Source organism: Pseudonaja textilis, chromosome 9, assembly GCF_049901715.1.
Source record: "Pseudonaja textilis isolate UNSWEBS1 chromosome 9, rPseTex1.2, whole genome shotgun sequence".
Lineage (NCBI taxonomy): Eukaryota > Metazoa > Chordata > Lepidosauria > Squamata > Elapidae > Pseudonaja > Pseudonaja textilis.
The window spans coordinates 25610840-25629436 of NC_141998.1; the positions used below are offsets into that span (position 1 = coordinate 25610840).

At 46.5% G+C, this 18597-nt stretch overlaps 1 protein-coding gene across 1 annotated transcript; it reads right to left on the reverse strand.

The window, feature by feature from the left end:
- Window positions 1-2451: 2451 nt before the first annotated feature.
- On the reverse strand, window positions 2452-7899 carry LOC113441863 (placenta-expressed transcript 1 protein-like). Its single transcript, XM_026709074.2, has 4 exons — window positions 7625-7899; window positions 6009-6216; window positions 4831-4889; window positions 2452-4365 (listed from the first exon to the last, which is right to left on the reverse strand). Exons 1-4 carry the CDS (start codon window positions 7791-7793, stop codon window positions 4115-4117), a joined length of 687 nt encoding a protein of 228 aa, XP_026564859.2. The 5' UTR covers window positions 7794-7899; the 3' UTR covers window positions 2452-4114.
- Between the last annotated feature and the right edge of the window lie 10698 nt (window positions 7900-18597).

An 18597-nucleotide genomic window follows, 5' to 3' on the forward strand; every position in this document is an offset into this window, starting at 1 on the left:
TGCGTATGAAAATTGGAAGCCAAACCGTCAGACCGCCTCCTCTAAACTCTACCTCTGCTCTTTCCAAATGTATTTCTCAAACTATTTACAAGCCTTATCAATGTTTTGCAGAGTGGACCTTGGACGACTAGCAGAAAAGAGCAAAGGCAAATCCCAGCCAGAGAACAATTTCCAAATTAGACTAGGAGCAAAAAAGGGGAAAAGTTTCTCATTGCACTCAAAGACTCTTGGAGAGGTGGCCTTGTTTACTGAAAGACGTATTAAAAGTTTTAAAAACTTGATTGGACAAATTTGTGGCCGAGGTGATTCAGCAGCTTATCCTCTGGGCAGGGATGGGCTGATCATGGAAAGGGGGTTATCATTATGCTTTGTGGCAGGAGATGGTCCAAGAAATGGGACAACAGAGCCCCTTAGCCGGGAAAGAGGCTTTGGAACCCCTTAAAGACTAACTTCAATGTACAATCAAGAGCATCGAACAAAGAAGTGCTTTGTCGTTTGCAAAAGCTAGGGAATTCTGGGACTTGAAGTCCACACCTCTAACAGTGGCCAATTTTGAGAAGCCCTGATCTCAGGCATGGTGGTTTGAATGCTAGCGCTCTCCAAATCAAGGCAATTGCTTCAAAGGAAATGTTGCACAGGATGGGAGAATTAGGGGTCCTTGGTACGGTCTGAACTTGGTTGTTTTCTTGCAGGAGTTTCATTACCCAACTAGGTAACATCATCAGTATTAGAAAGGAGTGGGGTTTGCAAAGAGGAGGAAGAGGAGAAGGAGGACGAAGGCTGTGGGGTCCTTGGTGGTCTCTGAGCTTAGGTATTTTCTTGCAGATGTTTCATTACCCAACTAGGTAACCATCATCAGTGCTAGAAGGGAGCGGGATTTGCTCTGAGTTTATATTCTAGTGGTTTGTCCTGTCAGTGATAGTTGGGTGGTTTTAGAAGTTATGTGGTTGCGTTGTTTACTGTTGGCTTGTTTGGCAGTTTCTCATTTGGGAGCATTGGTTACTTGATTGTTATTTAATTGTTATTGTCATTTGATTGTTACTTGATGTTAATCTCGGGGTTAATCTAGGTTCATCTGATCGCTGGTCTTGGTTTGGACCATTGCCTTGGTCATTTTGTCCCCCTTTTTGGCTTGTTGGGTGTCTCTTTTGCATAGCCTATAGATATTGGTTGTGTCTACGTGCCTGAATAATGATTGGCTCAGAGTGATTGGCTTCTAGACATTCTCCAGCGTTTGGGCACTGGACTTGGTTAAGTCTGTCCATAGGTCGCAAAATTAAAGAGTTTTCATCAGGCCTTCGGACTGCTAGTTGGTTGTTCATGGATGCCAGTTTTCTGCCTGTTTGTTCTACGCAGTGGCAGAATTAAAATGAATTATATCCAGGTTCAATTTCAGAAGCAGAAAAGCTCCTTTGTGTCCTGGAGCAGAACCAGGGGTTTCCTCCCCACTGATGAGCTGCTGACATGAAAGCAAGGGCATTTGGGGTTAATTTGCATCCCGCAAGTCATTGCAGTTACGGACGCCTTCATTAAAATGGATCCTGTGTTTGGCCAGGCAATAAAATACGGTTGTTATTTGGCAAGATTAGATGCATGTCAACATCGACTGGGTGGGCCAGGGATTCTGGCTGAAACTGGCTTGCCAGAGTCATTAGCAAAAAAAAAAAAAGCAGGGAGAAGCCTCGGGGAAGAAAGAAAAGCCACTGAAAGTCATTTCGGTGCATTTGAACGGAGGAATAATTCAAAAGGGGTGTGGGGAGAGAATTCGTTAGTTCTGATTGTTTTTCTTCGTGTGACCTTGAGAAATGGACAGCGTGGGTGAAATCGGGCTCCAGATGCATTCTTTTTCTAACCAACTGCTTTGGTTGGACTTTTGGAACCAGGATTCTGTAGGTCAGAGTTCTCCAAACTTGGCAACTTTAAGACTTGCGGACTTCAGTTCTGGGAGTTGAAGTCCACAAGTCTTAAAGTTGCCAAATTTGGGGGCTCCTGCCCTAGGTGTTTAGGTTACTTGGAGGATGGCTCGTGAGAAGTGTAGGCTAACGCAATTGGAGTTCATCAGGTGGGAATTAGGGGTAGGCCAAGGTTTCCAATCTTGGCCATTGTAAATTATGTGGATTTCAACTCCCAGAATTCCCCAGCCAGCTGTGCTGGCTGGGGAATTCTGGGAGTTGAAGTCCACACATCTTAAAAAATTGCAAGGTTGGAAAACACTGCACTGGATTGTAAATAAGATGAGAACTTAAGCTTTGGAGGACCCAATGTTCAGCTAGAGAAGGTCCCAAGTTCTGGCTAACCATCGGTCTCCTTTGCTGGTGTGGGAATTCTGGGAGTTGAAGTCCACACAACTTTTGAGTTGCCACTGCTGAGAAACACTGCCCTAGAGACTGAAGTTGGTCGTGCCATCGCTCCCCGAACCTCCCAACACCAGAGACCACAATTTGCACCAGATCTTATGAATATATTTTATTGGCTTCGGAAAGCACAGTGGAGTTTCAAAATACGTTTCCCAAAAGATACAGTATGTACAACAACAGCAAACAAATTCAGTAACACGCACAGAACTTTTGAAAGTCCAACATCAGGACTCCGAGCTTCCAAAATCCTTCTTCTCTTCTCTTTTTTCTTCTTACCTCCTTCAATTTTATTTTAAAAAAATCTCAAGACAGATTTCGGACACATAGTAAGTAATAGTAGCTGCGAGCAGCTCCCCAAGTTATTTTGGGAGAAAAGAAAAAGGCCGTTTTCTTTATAAACACAGGAGAACGCCTTACCAGCAGGGGATTTAAATAGCAAAAAGGCTAGGGACAAAAACAGAGAGGGAATCTTTCCAGTCTCAGAGTTGTGAAGTCCAGATGGTCGGTTGGACCAGAGATGAAAAGAGAGACAATTTAGCTTGAGAATTTTTCAAATGTGTATTTCGGTTGGCAGTCAAGCACAGCCGTCCAGGACAAGCCTTCGAGCAGTTGTGCGGTCCCATCGGTCTGTTACAAAATGCTTCGGTCAGCATCTTTGCAGGACTGGTGGTGGTGGGAAGAATATCGGTTCCAGTTTGTGACAGTATGACTATCCAGGCCTCGAATGCCCTCGTCTGCCTCCCGTCCCTCTCCGAAATCAAACCCTGGAATTCTCCTTTCAATGGAGAATAGAGACACTCTTTTGCAAGAGGAAGCTCTGGAGGGGAGAGGTCTTATTTTTTAAAGAGCGCTTTTGCCTAGATTGTAATCAAATACATTTAAAACAACAGCTGCCTCTTAGCATTTTTGGGTCCCGGAACGGTCTTAGTGTTAGGTGAATAGACAATCTGTCTCTGCGCAGCTGAATTGGGGCAGCCATTGGTTGACATTTGAGTTCACTGCTATGTTTTGAAGCCAGAGACTCTGTTGCAAACACAACAGAGGCTGGATTCCCCCTCCTTCCCCCAATTACCATACAGTAGGACAGGGGTGTCAAACTCAAGGCCCGTGGGTTGGATTGTAGTCACATACATTTAAAACAGCAGCTGCCTCTGTGCTTAGATCTGGCCCGCAGGACCACCCTGGAAACAATGAAGAACCAGCCCGTGGCGACTCTGCCAGCAAAAAGGGAGCTCATCAGGGCTGCACGTGGCTCCCCCAAGCTCCGTTTTCACTGGCAGAGGGTTGGCAGCCGTTGCAGCTGGAAACGGAGCTCGGGAAGGCCACGTGTGGCCCTCCCAAGCTCCGTTTCGTTGCAGGAAGCTGTCGCAGCCGGAAGCAGAGCTCAGGAGCCCATTTTCGCTGGCAGAGCACTTGGGCCCCTACAGGCAACTCCGACACGAGTGACGTTGAGCTGGCCCCGTCCACCCCGGGCCCCCTGAGGTCAAATACAACGCTGATGCAGCCCTCGATGCAATGGAGTTTAATACCCCTGCAGTAGGACATTTCTCTTTGGATTGAGGCAAGACAGACGCCGAAGTGGGTTCTGGTATGGGCCTCTGAGTTCAGCGGAAAAGAGAGATTGGGAAGGGGGCCGGGGAAGGAAGGGGGATTTTGCAGGAGGGATATTTGGTTCCCAAGAAAACCAGTCCATTAGTTCTCAAATTCTGGTGGTGCACAAAGATGGACAGGGGCTCCTGATAACCTGGGGCCAGAGCTTAAGCCAGGAGCTTGTATCCCAGAGAGATGGAAAGAAACTGAAGCATGGCGAGAAGGCACGAGCTGGCTTGGGTCACCGAGACCGAACTGTGCGGACCTTTGGTGGATGGATGGGAAGGCGCTAAATTATGGTGGAAGGAGGTGGCGTTGATGTGGTGGTGACCATCACTCGGGTGGCTCAGAAGAGTCGGATTTCCGGTGCTGCTGGTTGGCCGGGCGACGGAAGACGATGGCATTGAGCTGGCCCCGCCTGGAAGGAAAAACGGAAGCCAGGTTAGATGAGCCCTTTTGCTGATGGAGGAAGGGGAAGTCCTGTGATGCCAACCCAAGCAGCTTGAGAAGACCCTCACAAGGGGCATCAGTTTGAGGCGAGATGGAAGCTCTGTCTGGTTTTGAGGTGCTCTGGAGCTTCAGTGGCAACCCTACTCCTGCCATCTTGACTGTTTTGATGGCCTTTTAAAAACGCACCTGCCTCCCAAGCTTTCTCAGGGAAGGAGAGCACCTGGGCACATCTTTTGTCTGACCTCCTGAGCATCTCTGGAGTTTGAGGCTGGATGCTAAGAGGATGTGGCTTACAGTCACCGTGATGTTGGGTCTGCTTCCACTGAATTACATTCTAGCGTTGCTCAGTGCTTTGAATCGTCCTCACCCCAAAACCAAACCATTGTTGCAAAATATTCCCAAGCTGTTTTTCCCAAGAACATGCTAAAATTACCTTTTGCCAAAGTCCTGGTCTGGAGCAGGGTGGTTCCATTGGCAAAAGTGACGAAGGCTCTGTTTGGAAACAGACAAGCAGAAAACAGACATTGAGAAAAGGAGAGAAGCTGGAAACTTCCACAGGAAGTCGATTCCTTTTTAAAATTTTCTTTTTGCGCAGAATTTAGGAAAGCAAGAAGCACCATTTAACTTCATTTTCAAATGTCTGGCTTCCTATCATGGCACCAGAATGAGGCAGAATGGTTTAGGAGAGCGAGCTTGATCCTGACCAATGTTCAGTTATCTGTAGGATTCGTACAAGACATTTCCTGGTGATCGGAACCACGGCATTAAAATGCTGATTAATCATAAGAGGAAGGGAACAATTCCATAGCTGGCAGGTGGTTTAAGCTAGTCTTGGATGGATGGGTGGATGGATGGAAGGAAGGAAGGAAGGAAGGAAGGAAGGAAGGAAGGAAGGAAGGAAGGAAGGAAGGAAGGAAGGAAGGAAGAAGAGATATAGGAATGAGGAAGGAGGGAGGGAAAGAGGGATGGAGGGAGGGAAGGAGATGGGAATGGAAGGAAGGAATAGAGAATGAGGAAGGAAGGAAGGAAGGAAGGAAGGAAGGAAGGAAGGAAGGAAGGAAGGAAGGAAGGAAGGAAGGAAGGAAGGAAGGAGAAACATAGGAACGAGGAAGGAGGGAGGGAAGGAGATGGGAATGGAAGGAAGGAAATGGGAATTGAAGGAGGGAGGGAAGGAAGGAAGGAAAGAATGGAGAATGAGGAAAAAAGGAAGGATTGATTCACCACCTCTGCCAGGGAACTGGATGAAAAACACCCAGTAGATCGTTGGAGATGCTGAAGGGCCAGAATGGCCACCCTTGAGAAGCTGACAAGAACAGTCCAAAGAGGTGATGGGCCTGTCTTCAGCTTGTGGCTCTTGTAAGAAGAAATGCTTCCCTGCCATGTGAAAGTTTTATTTAGCACTTGGGGCTGAAAAATCGGTCTCTGTGTTTTAGTCTCAGCCCTTGAGACTTCCGTCTTTCAGACTCACTTTCCTCACAGGATTATGGCAAAGACTAAAAAAAAACAGTGTGCGGAAATGTATTTGCGTGCCTCCTGACTCCTTTAACGACAGAGCATCTGAGCATGTGAAGCCCACGGTCTCCTTCACCGCCCCCTCTCCAGGACCCTCACCTTATTTCTGCCGATCCAACGTTGAGGTTGCTTGAGGAAATCCAGCGGGTCCGGATGGCGGACCCTGAGATGTTTTTCTTCATGATGGTCTCCGAGGGGCCGCAACGGACCAGCCACTTCTCCTCTTCCCACAGCCCCTCACCGCTGTTGTCCGAAGGCACCGTTTGCAAGATCACAGAAGAGGCGTTTTCTGCACCAGAGATCGATACTGCCAAGGAAAGGAGGAAGCAGAAGGAGTTTTTATTTGGGGAAAGAAATGCCTTGAGTTGGAGATGAGGTGCCGGAGGAAAATTCCAGGCGGCCTAAGGAATCCAACCTGTCCTTAGATCTCCAGCATTCCGCTGTGGGCTACCTCTGACTCACGAGGTGGGGCTCAGCCCAGGTTGCGTTTCGACCGAGCGTGGCTGGCATTAAAGGGCGAGTTGTGAAATGGGGGAAACACCCATGAGAACCAAGAACAGGCCGAGCGTTTCGTAGCTGGCCTCAGTGTTCAGTTCTGCAATAGGGGCATAAGCCAGCCAACCTGCCTCAGCGCTCTTTGGGAACCTCCTTCTCCTTACTATCCCAATCTTCCAGCTCTCTTCTGAGGGAGAAGAAGGGTGCTTTGGAATGGATCTAGCAACGTACACTTGTCCTCTCCAATAGCTAACCATTTTTTTTTTTGCCCTGGAAAAGCCTAGACATTTTTCTAGACCAGGAGCTGTTCTTCTATAATTCCAGACAACCTGCCACGCTGTAATTTCTCCTTTTACAGATCGTACAATGAATTCTGCAGTTGCTGGAAAGCCCTTGCCTATCCCCCCGCCAGGTTAACGTTCCTGACCGTGAGAAAAATCAACCCAGTTGCCTTCAGAAATCCTGGATACTCCCTCACTGGAGGCTTTTAAGAAGAAACCGGACAGCCATTTGTCCGGCGTGGTTGAGCAGGGGGTTGGACCAGAAGACCTCTGGGATCTCCTTCCCCTCTGCTCCCCGAGGCACTGCAAGCCTCAAACGCCACTCGGGGCAGGCTAAATTCTGGAAAGGTTCTTCTTCTTTTTTAAAAAATAAAAATATTGGAATGATTCTTCTAGGAATTCTCTGAAGAGCCGCTGGAGAAGAAGGAAGGAAATGGGAATTGAAGGAAGGAAGGGAGAGAGGGAGGGTGGAAGGGAGGAAGGAAAACAGCATAATAGAATCACAGAGTTTGAAGGGACCCCAGACCATTCCAGACAAATAGGTGTCCAATCTCTTCTTTAAAAGCTCTGGTAGGTAGGAAGGTAGGTAGGTAGGTAGGTAGGAAGGAAGGAAGGAAGGAAGGAAGGAAGGAAGGAAGGAAGGAAGGAAGGAAGGAAGGAAGGAAGGAAGGAAGGAAGGAAAGAAGGAAGGAAGGAAGGAAGATAGCAGTAGACTTATATACTGCTTCACAGTACTGTCTAAGCAGGAAGGAAGGAAGGGAGGATTCACCACTCACACCCCGGAATATGATGAAAAACATCCAGTCGATCACCTGAGATACTGAATCGTAAGGCGGATACTGAGAGGAAGAGCTGAAATAACGGCGAGAGAACTTTACGTGCCAAAGGACGAAAGGCAAGGCAGGATAGAGAGGCCGCAGATGTGAAATAGGCACATACCTGTATAGACGTTATTGGGCGTATAATCGCGGGGCTCCACGTCCAGCCGGAAGGAGCCCCGTGGCACCGTCTTCCGGACCACCTCGCAGGGGGGCTGTTGGCAGAAAGCCGGCCAAACCAGCAGAGCCCCCAGCAAGAAGAGGGGCGTGGTGAGCTTGAGCCAAGCCATCTTTTCCAAGTCTTCTCCTTCCTTCTCTTCTGGCCTCCTCTTCCTCTTCTTCCTCCTCTGCTCCTCCGTAGGCTTCCCCTGGTCTGCCCTGGAAAACTTTGGCAGGCGGGCCATCAGCCAAGCTCTTATATACTCTGTAGGTTGCACATTCCTTCCCTCTCACACCCTCCCCGGTGGGAGGTTTCCGATGGTGACACATTGGGGTGCTTTACCTGCCCGGGTTGTTGCTGAACGAAACTCACCTGACCTAGGAGAGCGTGGGGAGCCCTCTCCCCCCCTGGGGGGTGGGGGTGGGGGGGGAAGGGGAGGGGGCAAGTAATGACGGCTGAGATTGCCTCCCGGGCGTGGCCTTTGGAAGGGAGAAGAGCAGCTTCCTCAGCTTGTCCTCCCAAGCAACCCAGCTGGTTTTTTTCCCCCCCACCAAGAGTTTCTATTTTGGTTTCTGTATCTGGGTCTGCATCTCCAGAGTGGAAAGATCTCCAGATGGATGGGGAAATCCAGCCCCGTTTTTCTTGCCTCCTCCCAGGGGAAGGGAGAATATTTGCCAAGGAACATAGCCAGGGGGGTCTTCCAGGAGTCTGGAGGAATTCCATAGAAGCAGCTCTTCTTTCCCCCACAATTTACACATTTTTATTCTTTGCTAGCCACAGGCAAAGTTTACTGCAGGGGTCCCCAAACTTGACAACTTTAAGACTGGTGGACTTCAACTCCCAGAATTCTCCAGCCAGCTGTGCTGGCTGGAGAATTCTGGGAGTTGAAATCCACCAGTCTTAAAGTTGCCAAGTTTGGAGACCTTTGGTTTACTCCCTTGGGGGCTTCTAGCCTCACCCGTCCCGAAAGCGAAATGCAAAGTTGAGATTCCATCGTGAAAAAGGCTTACCTTTTGGGCATGCTAAACACACACATATCATCATCATCATTAGGGGAATTAAAAAAAAGTCTCATGCCTGATAAGGATCCTTAAAGGCTCGCATTCCTTAAAATCAGGCAATTCCGATAGAACAATCTCCTTCGGGGTTAAAAAGCCAACCAGGGAAGACAATGGAACAAGTGTGTCACTACGCAAGAAGTTATTTGCACTGCAAATTCCCTTTGCTTGCAAGCCTTCGGCCTTCGGGAAGGGGAACGACTCGGCCTGCCCCAATTCTCCTTTCATGCCTGGGAGGTTCAGGCCGCTTTTGATTGCTTTTCCAGGCCAGTTGCTCTCCAGCTCCTATCAAGCCCAACACGGGTGCTGTAGTCCCCCCTGCCAAAAAATCTGGACGTCAAGGTTGCAGGAGATTGGATCGGTCCAGGGTGCTGCAATGAAGCCAAGTTGGTTGGACCGGGCTGATGTTCAAACGTTGCGGTGCCTTTCGGAAATAATCTTAGTGACTGGAAGTGCTTTATGGAGTTGTTGTTGAAAAGAGAAATAAATAACTTGGGATTTGTGGGTCTGATGGTTAGCATAGCGGGAGAAGGGATGAGAGAGAGAGAGAGAGAGAGAGAGAGGCAGGCATTTATAACTGGTGTAAAGAAAACTGAACCATCCTGACTTTCCTCCCTCCCATTTTTTTCCTTCCTTCCTTCCTTCCTTCCTTCCTTCCTTCCTTCCTTCCTTCCTTCCTTCCTTCCTTCCTTCCCTCCCTCCCTCCCTCCCTCCCCCCTCCCTTCCCTTCCCTTCCCTTTCTTTCCTCCCTCCCTCATTTCATTTCATTTCAAATCTGTAAAAAATGTCTTTTAACATTTTTTTTTCACAGTAAAGGAAAGCCCCTTCGCCTATCATTGATACTTTGACCCATTCGGTCTGGGCATTTGGATGCAGTCACCTACGAATAAAAGGCCGTCCTTTTCAAGAAGGAAATCTTACTTCAGTCCAACCTTCAATGTAAAGAGATGTTGTCAGAGGCTTTCAGGGGTATGTGAAGCCTCGGGGCATTTTCCAAAATTAAAACAGCAAAGAAGCACTCCGTTCCTTCGTCCGGTCTCAAGTCTCTTAAAATTTGCAAGCAGAAAAGTGTCCCTGCGAGGGGAGGGAAAAGAAACCCTTTTAAGACCCCACCAAGAGGGAGGACATTTCTTGCACCTGTGAGAGAAACGGATCCCTTATCCTTCCATACAAACTCACCAGAATTCATTTTCTGAGTTGAAATCCTTCTGCCTTCCGGCTGGCCTCTGTTTATAGACGAGATTTGTCTGCTGCCTGACATCTAACAGGGTTTGGGGTGGCTTGCAGAAATTAATTACGCAGTAAAATGCAGGAAAAAAACAAAAGTCATATCATAATTCATGAAAATCGTGAAATCCAAAATCCATTTCCCCAAATGAGGCAGTACTACAAATGAGCTGAAATTTATAATGACTTCTCCCCTCCCCCACAATAATGACAGCAGATATCGGAGTAATCAGGAGTTCTATTTTTTTTTTTTAAAAAAAGAATGTTTTAAGTGTGGAGTGTTAGGTTTTTCTGTGCTTGTTTTAGGATTGTAAGGTTCCTTCCACCCGGAGGGATGATAAAATATATTCTCTGCCAAAGAAATTCAACTTCCACATTAGCTCATCTCTCTCTCTCTCTCTCTCTCTCTCCCTCCCTCCCTCCCTCTCCCTCATTTTCTTCCCCTCTGCACTGCGCTTGTGTAATATATATATATATATAATCTCATATATATCACAGTTTATGAATATTCCGTATTTTCTAGAGAGGAAAACTGGAACTGGCTTGAAATTTCCATGACATCACCGCAGTTTACATGTGGGCTGGATGAATGCCAGGTGTCAGCCGTACAATCAATGATCAGCTACGTGTTGGAACCTGCCCTTAAAACCAGGTTTGGGCTTTGATGGATGCAAAAGATAAAAGCCCAAATATGGCGGCAGACTTTTGGATCTGTGGGCCGCTGGATTGGCAGGAAGCAACTCCCGGGACTCGTAGAGTAGCCATGACTTCCTCCCAGGTGTAAATTTAATCCCCTTCTGGCTGTCCCTTGAGGTGGGCCATTGATATTTGCGCTCTCTCCAGTCCGTTTCTGCAATCTGCCAAAAGCCCGTTCATGACACACCGCTGAGACTCTGCTCTGTGCCATGACAACCAAGCCTGGAGGTGGATTGCGGCATCTCAGGTGAGTCAAGGGTCGAAGAAGACTCCTTGCCTTCTCCCGGTGGAAACCCTGTTGCTTCAACATTCCTGCTCTTGAGTAGGCAGAGATTTGACTTCCTGTGCTTATGTGGGCCTGAGTTTGTTTTTTTCCACTGAAGCGGATCCAGACAACGGCCAGCCCAGGAGGCTTCATGGAGGGAAGGTCTTGAGATCCAAGGGGGAGGTAAATTGATAGTCCCACCTGCTCCAGGAGAGAACAAAGCACCAACTCTCTTGTTTTCATCGATCTGCTTGTTCCCGCCAGGCTGCTAGAAGAAACCCGGGGTAAGCTATAGGTCGGAGAAGAAGCGGTAGACCTGCACACGTTTGATTTCCTTCACTTCTGTGCGACTTCCGTTGGGCCGTGTCTTGGCTAGCTAGTCCAGGGGATAACTACTTATTTATTTATTTGTAAAAGGTATGGGTTTCCCATCTTACCACAAGACAACTTATCAGCTATTTGAACAGAACAAAATAAGAAAAACCAGTCTTCAAAGAAAAACCAGAAGGTCCAGTTTGCCTCGCAGGAAAAACAAAAAAACAAAAACACTTTTGGGACAACAGAAGAAGAGAATATCGGAGTTGGAAGGGACCTTAGACAGAGGTGGCATTCAGCAGGTTCTGACCAGTTCCGGAGAACCAGTAGTAGAAATTTTGAGTAGTTCAGACAACCAGTAGCAGAAATATTGAGTAGTTTGGAATACCACTTCTGACTGGCCCCACCAACTCCATCTATTCTCTGCCTCCCGAGTCCCAGCTGATTGGCTGGGTCTTCTTTTGTTGCCCTGTACAGGAGAACGGAGCTGGAAAGCAGGTTAGCGGGGTGAGGAGAGAATGGGGAGTATCCTTCCCACGCCACGCCCACCAAGCCACATCCACAGAGCCGGTAGTTCTTTGAATTCCACCACTGGCTTTAGAGATCTTCTAATCCAACGCTCTGCTCAAGCAGGAAACCCTGTGCTATTTCAGACAGCTGGTTGTTTAATCTCTTCTTAAAAACCTCCACTGATGGGGCGCCCACAACTTCTGGAAGCAAGCAGTTCCGCTGGTTAATTGTTCTGACTAATTCCTCCTTAGTTCTAGGTTGCTTCTCTCCCTGATTAGCGTCCATCCGTTGTTTCTTGTCCTGCCCTCTGGTGCTTTGGAGAATAGCTTGACCTCTTCTTCTTTGTAGTGACCTCTTACCAAGATGCCAATCTGATGGTTTTTTCCCCCAACCTTGTTCTTTTAGTATTTGGACAAAATAAGAGCAGTAGAACAGGAGGAAGTGGAAGTAGAAACCCACGGATCGTTACGGGCCTTTAACTTGGCATTTTCCATATCTGTTATAATTTCATCCTGCCTCCAGACCATGCAGACTTGGGTGGGAGTGTCTAGACCGACAAGATGAGTCCAAGTGGCTAATCAACCAGTAACACAACCTGACATAAATTCCTTGGGTTTTAAGACATAAGACATAAGAATTTATTTGTCATTACACTCGCAAGCGGGTGCAACGAAATGAGGTGCTCTTCCACAAGTAAAGCTGGACAACACCATTGAAAGAAAAATAAAACTAAACACAACAGACCATACAATAATCTCTATACAGTTTAAAAATGTAAATACCCCATTACTCTCAGCCATTAAATTCCACAAAAATCTTATGACCCTGCATTCAAACTCAAAACTGCACTTGGATAAAAACTGTTCTTAAATCTAGTCGTCCTTGTTCTTAATACCCTGAATCTCCTTCTCGATGGTAATAGTTCAAAGAGCTGAGACAGAACTTGTGTTAAACGCCGCCTGCAATTGCATTGGATGTAAAGACACAATATAGTAGGGATATGTGGATGGACATCGCCTGAGCACAGAATATCTGGGAATGTCGTATCTCCTATTGCCAATGAAAGGAAGAGCGATGCCTGTTTTGGCAGAGAAGGAAATCATCCATTCATCATACTTCCTTGAGAGCCACCCTTCATTCCAAGATCAGCCGCTCAGAGCTGTTCTCCTCTTCCTTCATAGTCCCCATTAGCTGATGAACGGACAGAGAGACGAAATCCACCCGCCTTCGAATGTTTCCAGGTTGACAAACATTGCATTAAGCTAATTATTGATTGACTGATTGAGGGCTGGGCGTGATCCTTAAATGATAGGGAAGTAGAAACCTGCCAGATGTTCTCGTTCGTCCATGCCTCCCCCACCTAATTGATGGGAGACTCAACTTGGAGGAGGTGGAACAGGTTGGCGAAAGAGGGCAGGCGAGACCAGGCTCCTCTGGCACCGGGCAAAGGAGGCAGCTGCGATTCCGATCCAGTTCTCGGGGCAGTCCTGATGTTGCAGCCTCTGCCCCACTCCTCATGGAATTGGAAAGTGCTTGGAGCAAGAGGGAAGGCCGGGGCAGGCAGGCAGGCAGGAGGGGAGGGGAATTGGAAAGGAAGTGTTCTGACCAAGGTTTCCTGAGACCGTAATTAAGCACACGCTTAGTTAAAACAACTCTTGTTTTATTTCAGTGCTGGGAATTATCTTCATTCCCAGCCAGTAATGAGTCCCAAACAGTCCCTTGAGATAAGCACCCACCTTTCTTTCCTTTGAATTGCTGCCAACAACTAGAGTGCCAAATGAACTATGAAAAAAACAACCAAAGTACAAAGTCCACACAGTTTCAAGGATTAATCCGAACAGAATGAACGACTTTGCTTCCTGCAAAGGTTTCATCACCTTTGCCTGTCCTTTATACCATATGGGAGGAGCAATCACCTCCAAGCCTTACTTTCGAGTCACCCCTTTTGTCTCAGTTGCTCTTGCCTTCTAGCAGCTCTGTGCATATGCTCACTGAGAACAGGCTCCCCTGGTTCCTCTGCCTCGCTGCTGCCAGACTTTGGAGGCTCCGAAGGCAGCTCCCAACTCCCAGATGGTCCTGGCCCATATCTGCATCGGATGCAGGACCATCTAATTCTGTTCTGGATGAAACCGAACAGAATTAGATGAGAGATTGGAGGAAGTTCCCCTGCTTTGTATCCCTGGGGATGGAAAGATTCCCCTTGTTGCGATTGAGGTTCTGATATGCAAACTATTAACAACAACAACTTCCACCTCCTCCTCCTCCTCCTCCTCCCCTCCTCCTCCCCCCTCTTCTCTCTCTGTCTTCTTCTTCTTCTTCTTCTTCTTCTTCTTCTTCTTCTTCTTCTTCTTCTTCTTCTTCTTCTTCTTCTTCTTCTTCTCTTCCTTCTCCTTCTCCTTCTCCTTCTTCCCTTCTCCTTCCTTCTCCTTCTTCTCCCCTCCTCCTCCCCCCCTCCTCCTTCTTCTTCTGCCATATCCACCATCCTATTTTGATCAACAGCCACACGAAAAAAGGGCTTCTGAGTTTTGCCCAAAGCAGTCCCTTAGATTTTGAAGCCACAATGTTCTTCTTCTGCCTGGACCTCATCTGCCTTCAATCTTCCCTTGAGAGGATTAAGTGAAGGATGCTGTATTTTTCCGGGTGTCGCATCGCATGTCCAGAATATTCTAACTTTCGCTTTTTTAATGGTTTCGATGATTTCTCTTGGCTTTCCCAGGTGGCTAATCCCCTCCTCGTTTCTGATTCTGTCAACCCAGCTTATACGTAACAGCCATCTTGTAAATCCACATTTCAAATGCTTCTAGTCTCTTGCAAGTGACTTTCTATCGGAGACCAACCCTCTGCTCCGTAGAGCAGGATAGAAAAGATGTAGCATCTGACCAGCCTGATTTTCAATCTTAGGCTTAATGTCCTGACTGCAGAAGACTATTAAACATGTTGTGCAAAATTGTCCAAATGTGCGTTTTCTGATTTCCTAGGACAGAGGTCTTCAAGCTTGACGGCTTTAAGACTTGTGGACTTCAACTCCCAGAATTCCTCTTCCAATCATGTTAGCTCAGGAATTCTGGGAGTTGAAGCCCACAAGTCTTAAAGCTGCCAAGTTTGAAGACCCTTGCTCTAGAAGATTTGCATGAGGCAACGCCTGAGGCGATCTCCTGGATAGTTGAGTTGAACATCCAGTTATGAGGCCACTGCCATATCCCTCTAGAAGTGTTGTATATAATTGTGTCTGTGTGTGTATGTTTCCTCCTGGAGTGTACTCACCACAAACTAAACAATAAGCCAAGAAAGGCAATGAAGAATGAAAGAATACATTGGCTGAGGGTGCTCAGAGAAGACCCATATCAAGGTCCAGATGTTGGGTTCCTCTGAACCTTTACGGGGTCCTTCTTTTCTCTCCAAGTCAAGGACTTGATGCCAGCCTTGTGCCAGCTGATGCCATGCTGTGGGTGGAGGAGGAGGAAGGATCCTGTGGGCCAAATGGAGTCTTTAAAGGAGAGATAACAGCAACATTATTCCGAAGGAGAAATAAATTCACTCATTATCCCTTCGTAATGACGGCTCTGCTTCTAATTGATGAGCATATTTAGAGCCTGCTTTGTAGATCCTGTCAGAGAGGTGCCCAACCCACTGACAATAATCGTCTTAATTAACGATTAGAATAAGAGCAATAGAAGTATTGCCCCAGAAGAATGTCCACTGAAGAAGCAATCGTGTCCCCTCATCAATTCTCTTTTATTTCCAACAGTAATTTTGGGCCGAACAATTCGGGTTAAAAACACTTCCAGCCTCCACATCTGCATCTGAATTAGGGTTCTTTTGTTAAGGTTTTCCTTGAGATGGCGGGGTGGGGGGGGGGAAGGTAAAATTAAGAAAGATGGATGCACCAGGAAATCCCAAGGCAATATGCATTTGTCAAATTCCCTAATGTACTTTAATTGTAGGACTTTTTATTCCACATCCTGTCGTATTATTGATTTATTGTTGCTAAGTTTTATCTGTTGTCCTTCTCTAGCAATATCTCTTCTGTGAATTATAGCAATGCTTGCCTTGAGCAAAGATGAACCTGAATGTAGAGTTTTTAAACTTTTTCCAACAGCGGAGCACGCATGGGTTTTTAATGTTGCCCCGTTGAATCCTTTTTTAAGTTTGAAACTTCACGGGCTGTGCCATAATCAAGGTAGTTGTACCGACAGAAGAGAAAATTTTTGTTATTCAAGGTTGAATTATGGGGTCCTTGCTGCTGTCTGAGCTTGAATGTTTTCTTGCAGATGTTTCATTACCAAACTACTAACAACATTAGCATTGATGGCGTCATCTAGTTGGGTAACAAAATGTCTGCAAGAAAATAACCAAGCTCAGAGAGTATCAAGGACCTCACGAGGTGGAAATGCTGAGAAGATAGTCCCAATTACCTACAACGGACCATATGACTCATATTCCACTTGTGTTCTCTAAAATGGGTCAGGGCAAGAGAACACAATTCTTCAGCCCAAGATGTTGTCTGTTCTTCTAGAGCAGAGGTCTCCAAACTTGGCAACTTTAAGACTTGTGGACTTCAACTCCCAGAATTCTTTGTGAAACGATTTGTGAGGGCACCTAAGTAGGAAAATCTCAAATTTTTCTTAAACCTCCGGACCAACTTCATTTCCTTTTGCTGTTTTCTTTGCCATCTGCTGGGCATTCAGTTTACTGCAATGCAATTTTAATTATTTAGGGCAGAGTTTTTCAAATGTGACGATTTTAAGATGTCTGGATCTCGACTTGAAATCTTAAAAGTTGTCAGGTTTGAAAAACGCTGATTGAAGGGGAGAGAGAATGAAGAAGTTGTTGGTTTGGGGAAGTACAATGCTGATCATGACCCAAATCCCTTGTGTTAAATTTTGCAGCACGATTCTTTCAAATCTGAAACTTGTACTTCCATCAGTGAAAAAAGCAACAGAATGCTGAAAGAGACATTGATAGAGTACAGTTTCAACAATGCTGTACATTTAAAGATGTCTTTGAGTTCCCCCTCCTCCTCCAGCTTACTTTATTTCTGGCTAATTCTTGGAACAAACCTTGAAGGCTTTCAGTAAGACAATGAACCAACCACAGAAGGGATCCTTGTTGCTAAAATATGGAGCTTCTTCCACGATACCATCAGAAATACTGACGTGAGCTATAATTTGGTTGACAAGACTGTTGTGTCAACAATGACACTTGATAGTGGAATGTTTGTGTGTACAATGGCGTGGAGTTTGGGAGAGAAATTGTTCAAGAATATGAAGAAGATGCTCCTTATTCAAGTCAACCTTGACACCCACTAAACTGGATAGCCAACCATCTCCTTGCTAACAAGATGGAGGAGTTTGCCTTGATTTTCTTAGGGATGTGATCTTGACTTCCCAGCCTAGTCACCTTTTATTTATTACTGATTTATGTCTCAATTGATTAAAATTCCAAAACCACTTGACAGTTGAAGCTGTAGGGGCTGCACAGAATATAACATATTAAAAAAGCACATGAAATAAAAATCTACCAATAAAATGCAAAACAACAACCATACCATACCAATAATAGACAATTTCAAGACGATCCTTCAAAGAAAAATAAAACAATGTGAGTTAAAATGCCATTGAAATAACTAGAAATCAGTCGAAGCTTTACTTCTGGGGGAAGTCTCTGTAACTGTGGAACAGCTACATTTGTGGGATTTTCTGGTAGTTTCTCACCTCCGTAGAAACCAGGGCCAGCTGTGTTTGGCTTCTGAGGAGACAGAGAGATACCCAATCCTAAATCCCTAGCTTTCAACATAGGGCAGCCTATTATCTTAAAATGAAAAGGAACAACTCCAGACCGTTTTCATGGAACAATATCAAAGTGCTTCGTCTTCGATTTATTTAATGCTCTTTTATTTAACTTCCCAGTCCAGCCCACCATTCTGGCATCGTCTCCTGCTCTAACTCGATCAGCCCCTGCTTAGCTTTCTTGGGAGCAACCGAGGATGTTGGCTCCTTGAAAAACATCCCAGAAGAAGGGATGGCATGCGTAGCATTGCCAAGAAAAGACAAGGCGGTCCCGGAGCGAACGCCAGGAGATCAGCTGCTGCTTTGTTTGAACGACATACTTTAAGAAAAAGGAAAAAAGGAGGCCAACTCATGGGGAATCACCTCGAGAACATTTGTTTTTCTCCTTTTGACCAGTTCAGCCTTGCCGTCAATGAAGGTTTGCAGCCATGGCAACCGCAGTTCAATGAAGGGAAAGCCGAGGATCAGATTGAAGGGTGGGGATAGAAACGGGAGGAAAACTGTATAATGGGAGAGATGGATCCTTGGCATCTTGGTTTGAAAACTTGACGATGAATCACCCCTAGTTCCCACCCCTGTCTGTTGTCACAGCTGGTTTGATAATGGTCCCCGAGCAAGCACCAACGGAGGCAGGAACCTGCCGGGTTCTCTGATGTGCTAGAATGGGTAGAGGATGCCAAGTAGAGGCTGCAGGGATGCTGCTCCATTGCCATGGCAACCCCTTCTCGTGATGCAGCCGCTAAAGCATCACAGAGCCTGCCAAGAGAAAGAGAGAAAGAGAGAGAGAGAGACCCACAGAGAAAACCCTGAACAGAAAACCACAGCTCTAGAAATGCTGCTACAACTGACTTCATTCTTTCCACTTAAATCTGCTTATTGCAGGCAGGAGTGTCTCATGTTCACCAAGGCAAACCTGAGGAACATTCCTGCCTCGCAGCCCAGAAGAAGTTGATAATAACCGAGAGGATGACGAGCAGCTTTATCACAAGGCTCTGCTTTCCCCCCCAGGATGAGAGTTATGCAAATAGTTGAACTTTGGGACTGAAATGTATTCTTCCTTGAAGGCATCTCGAG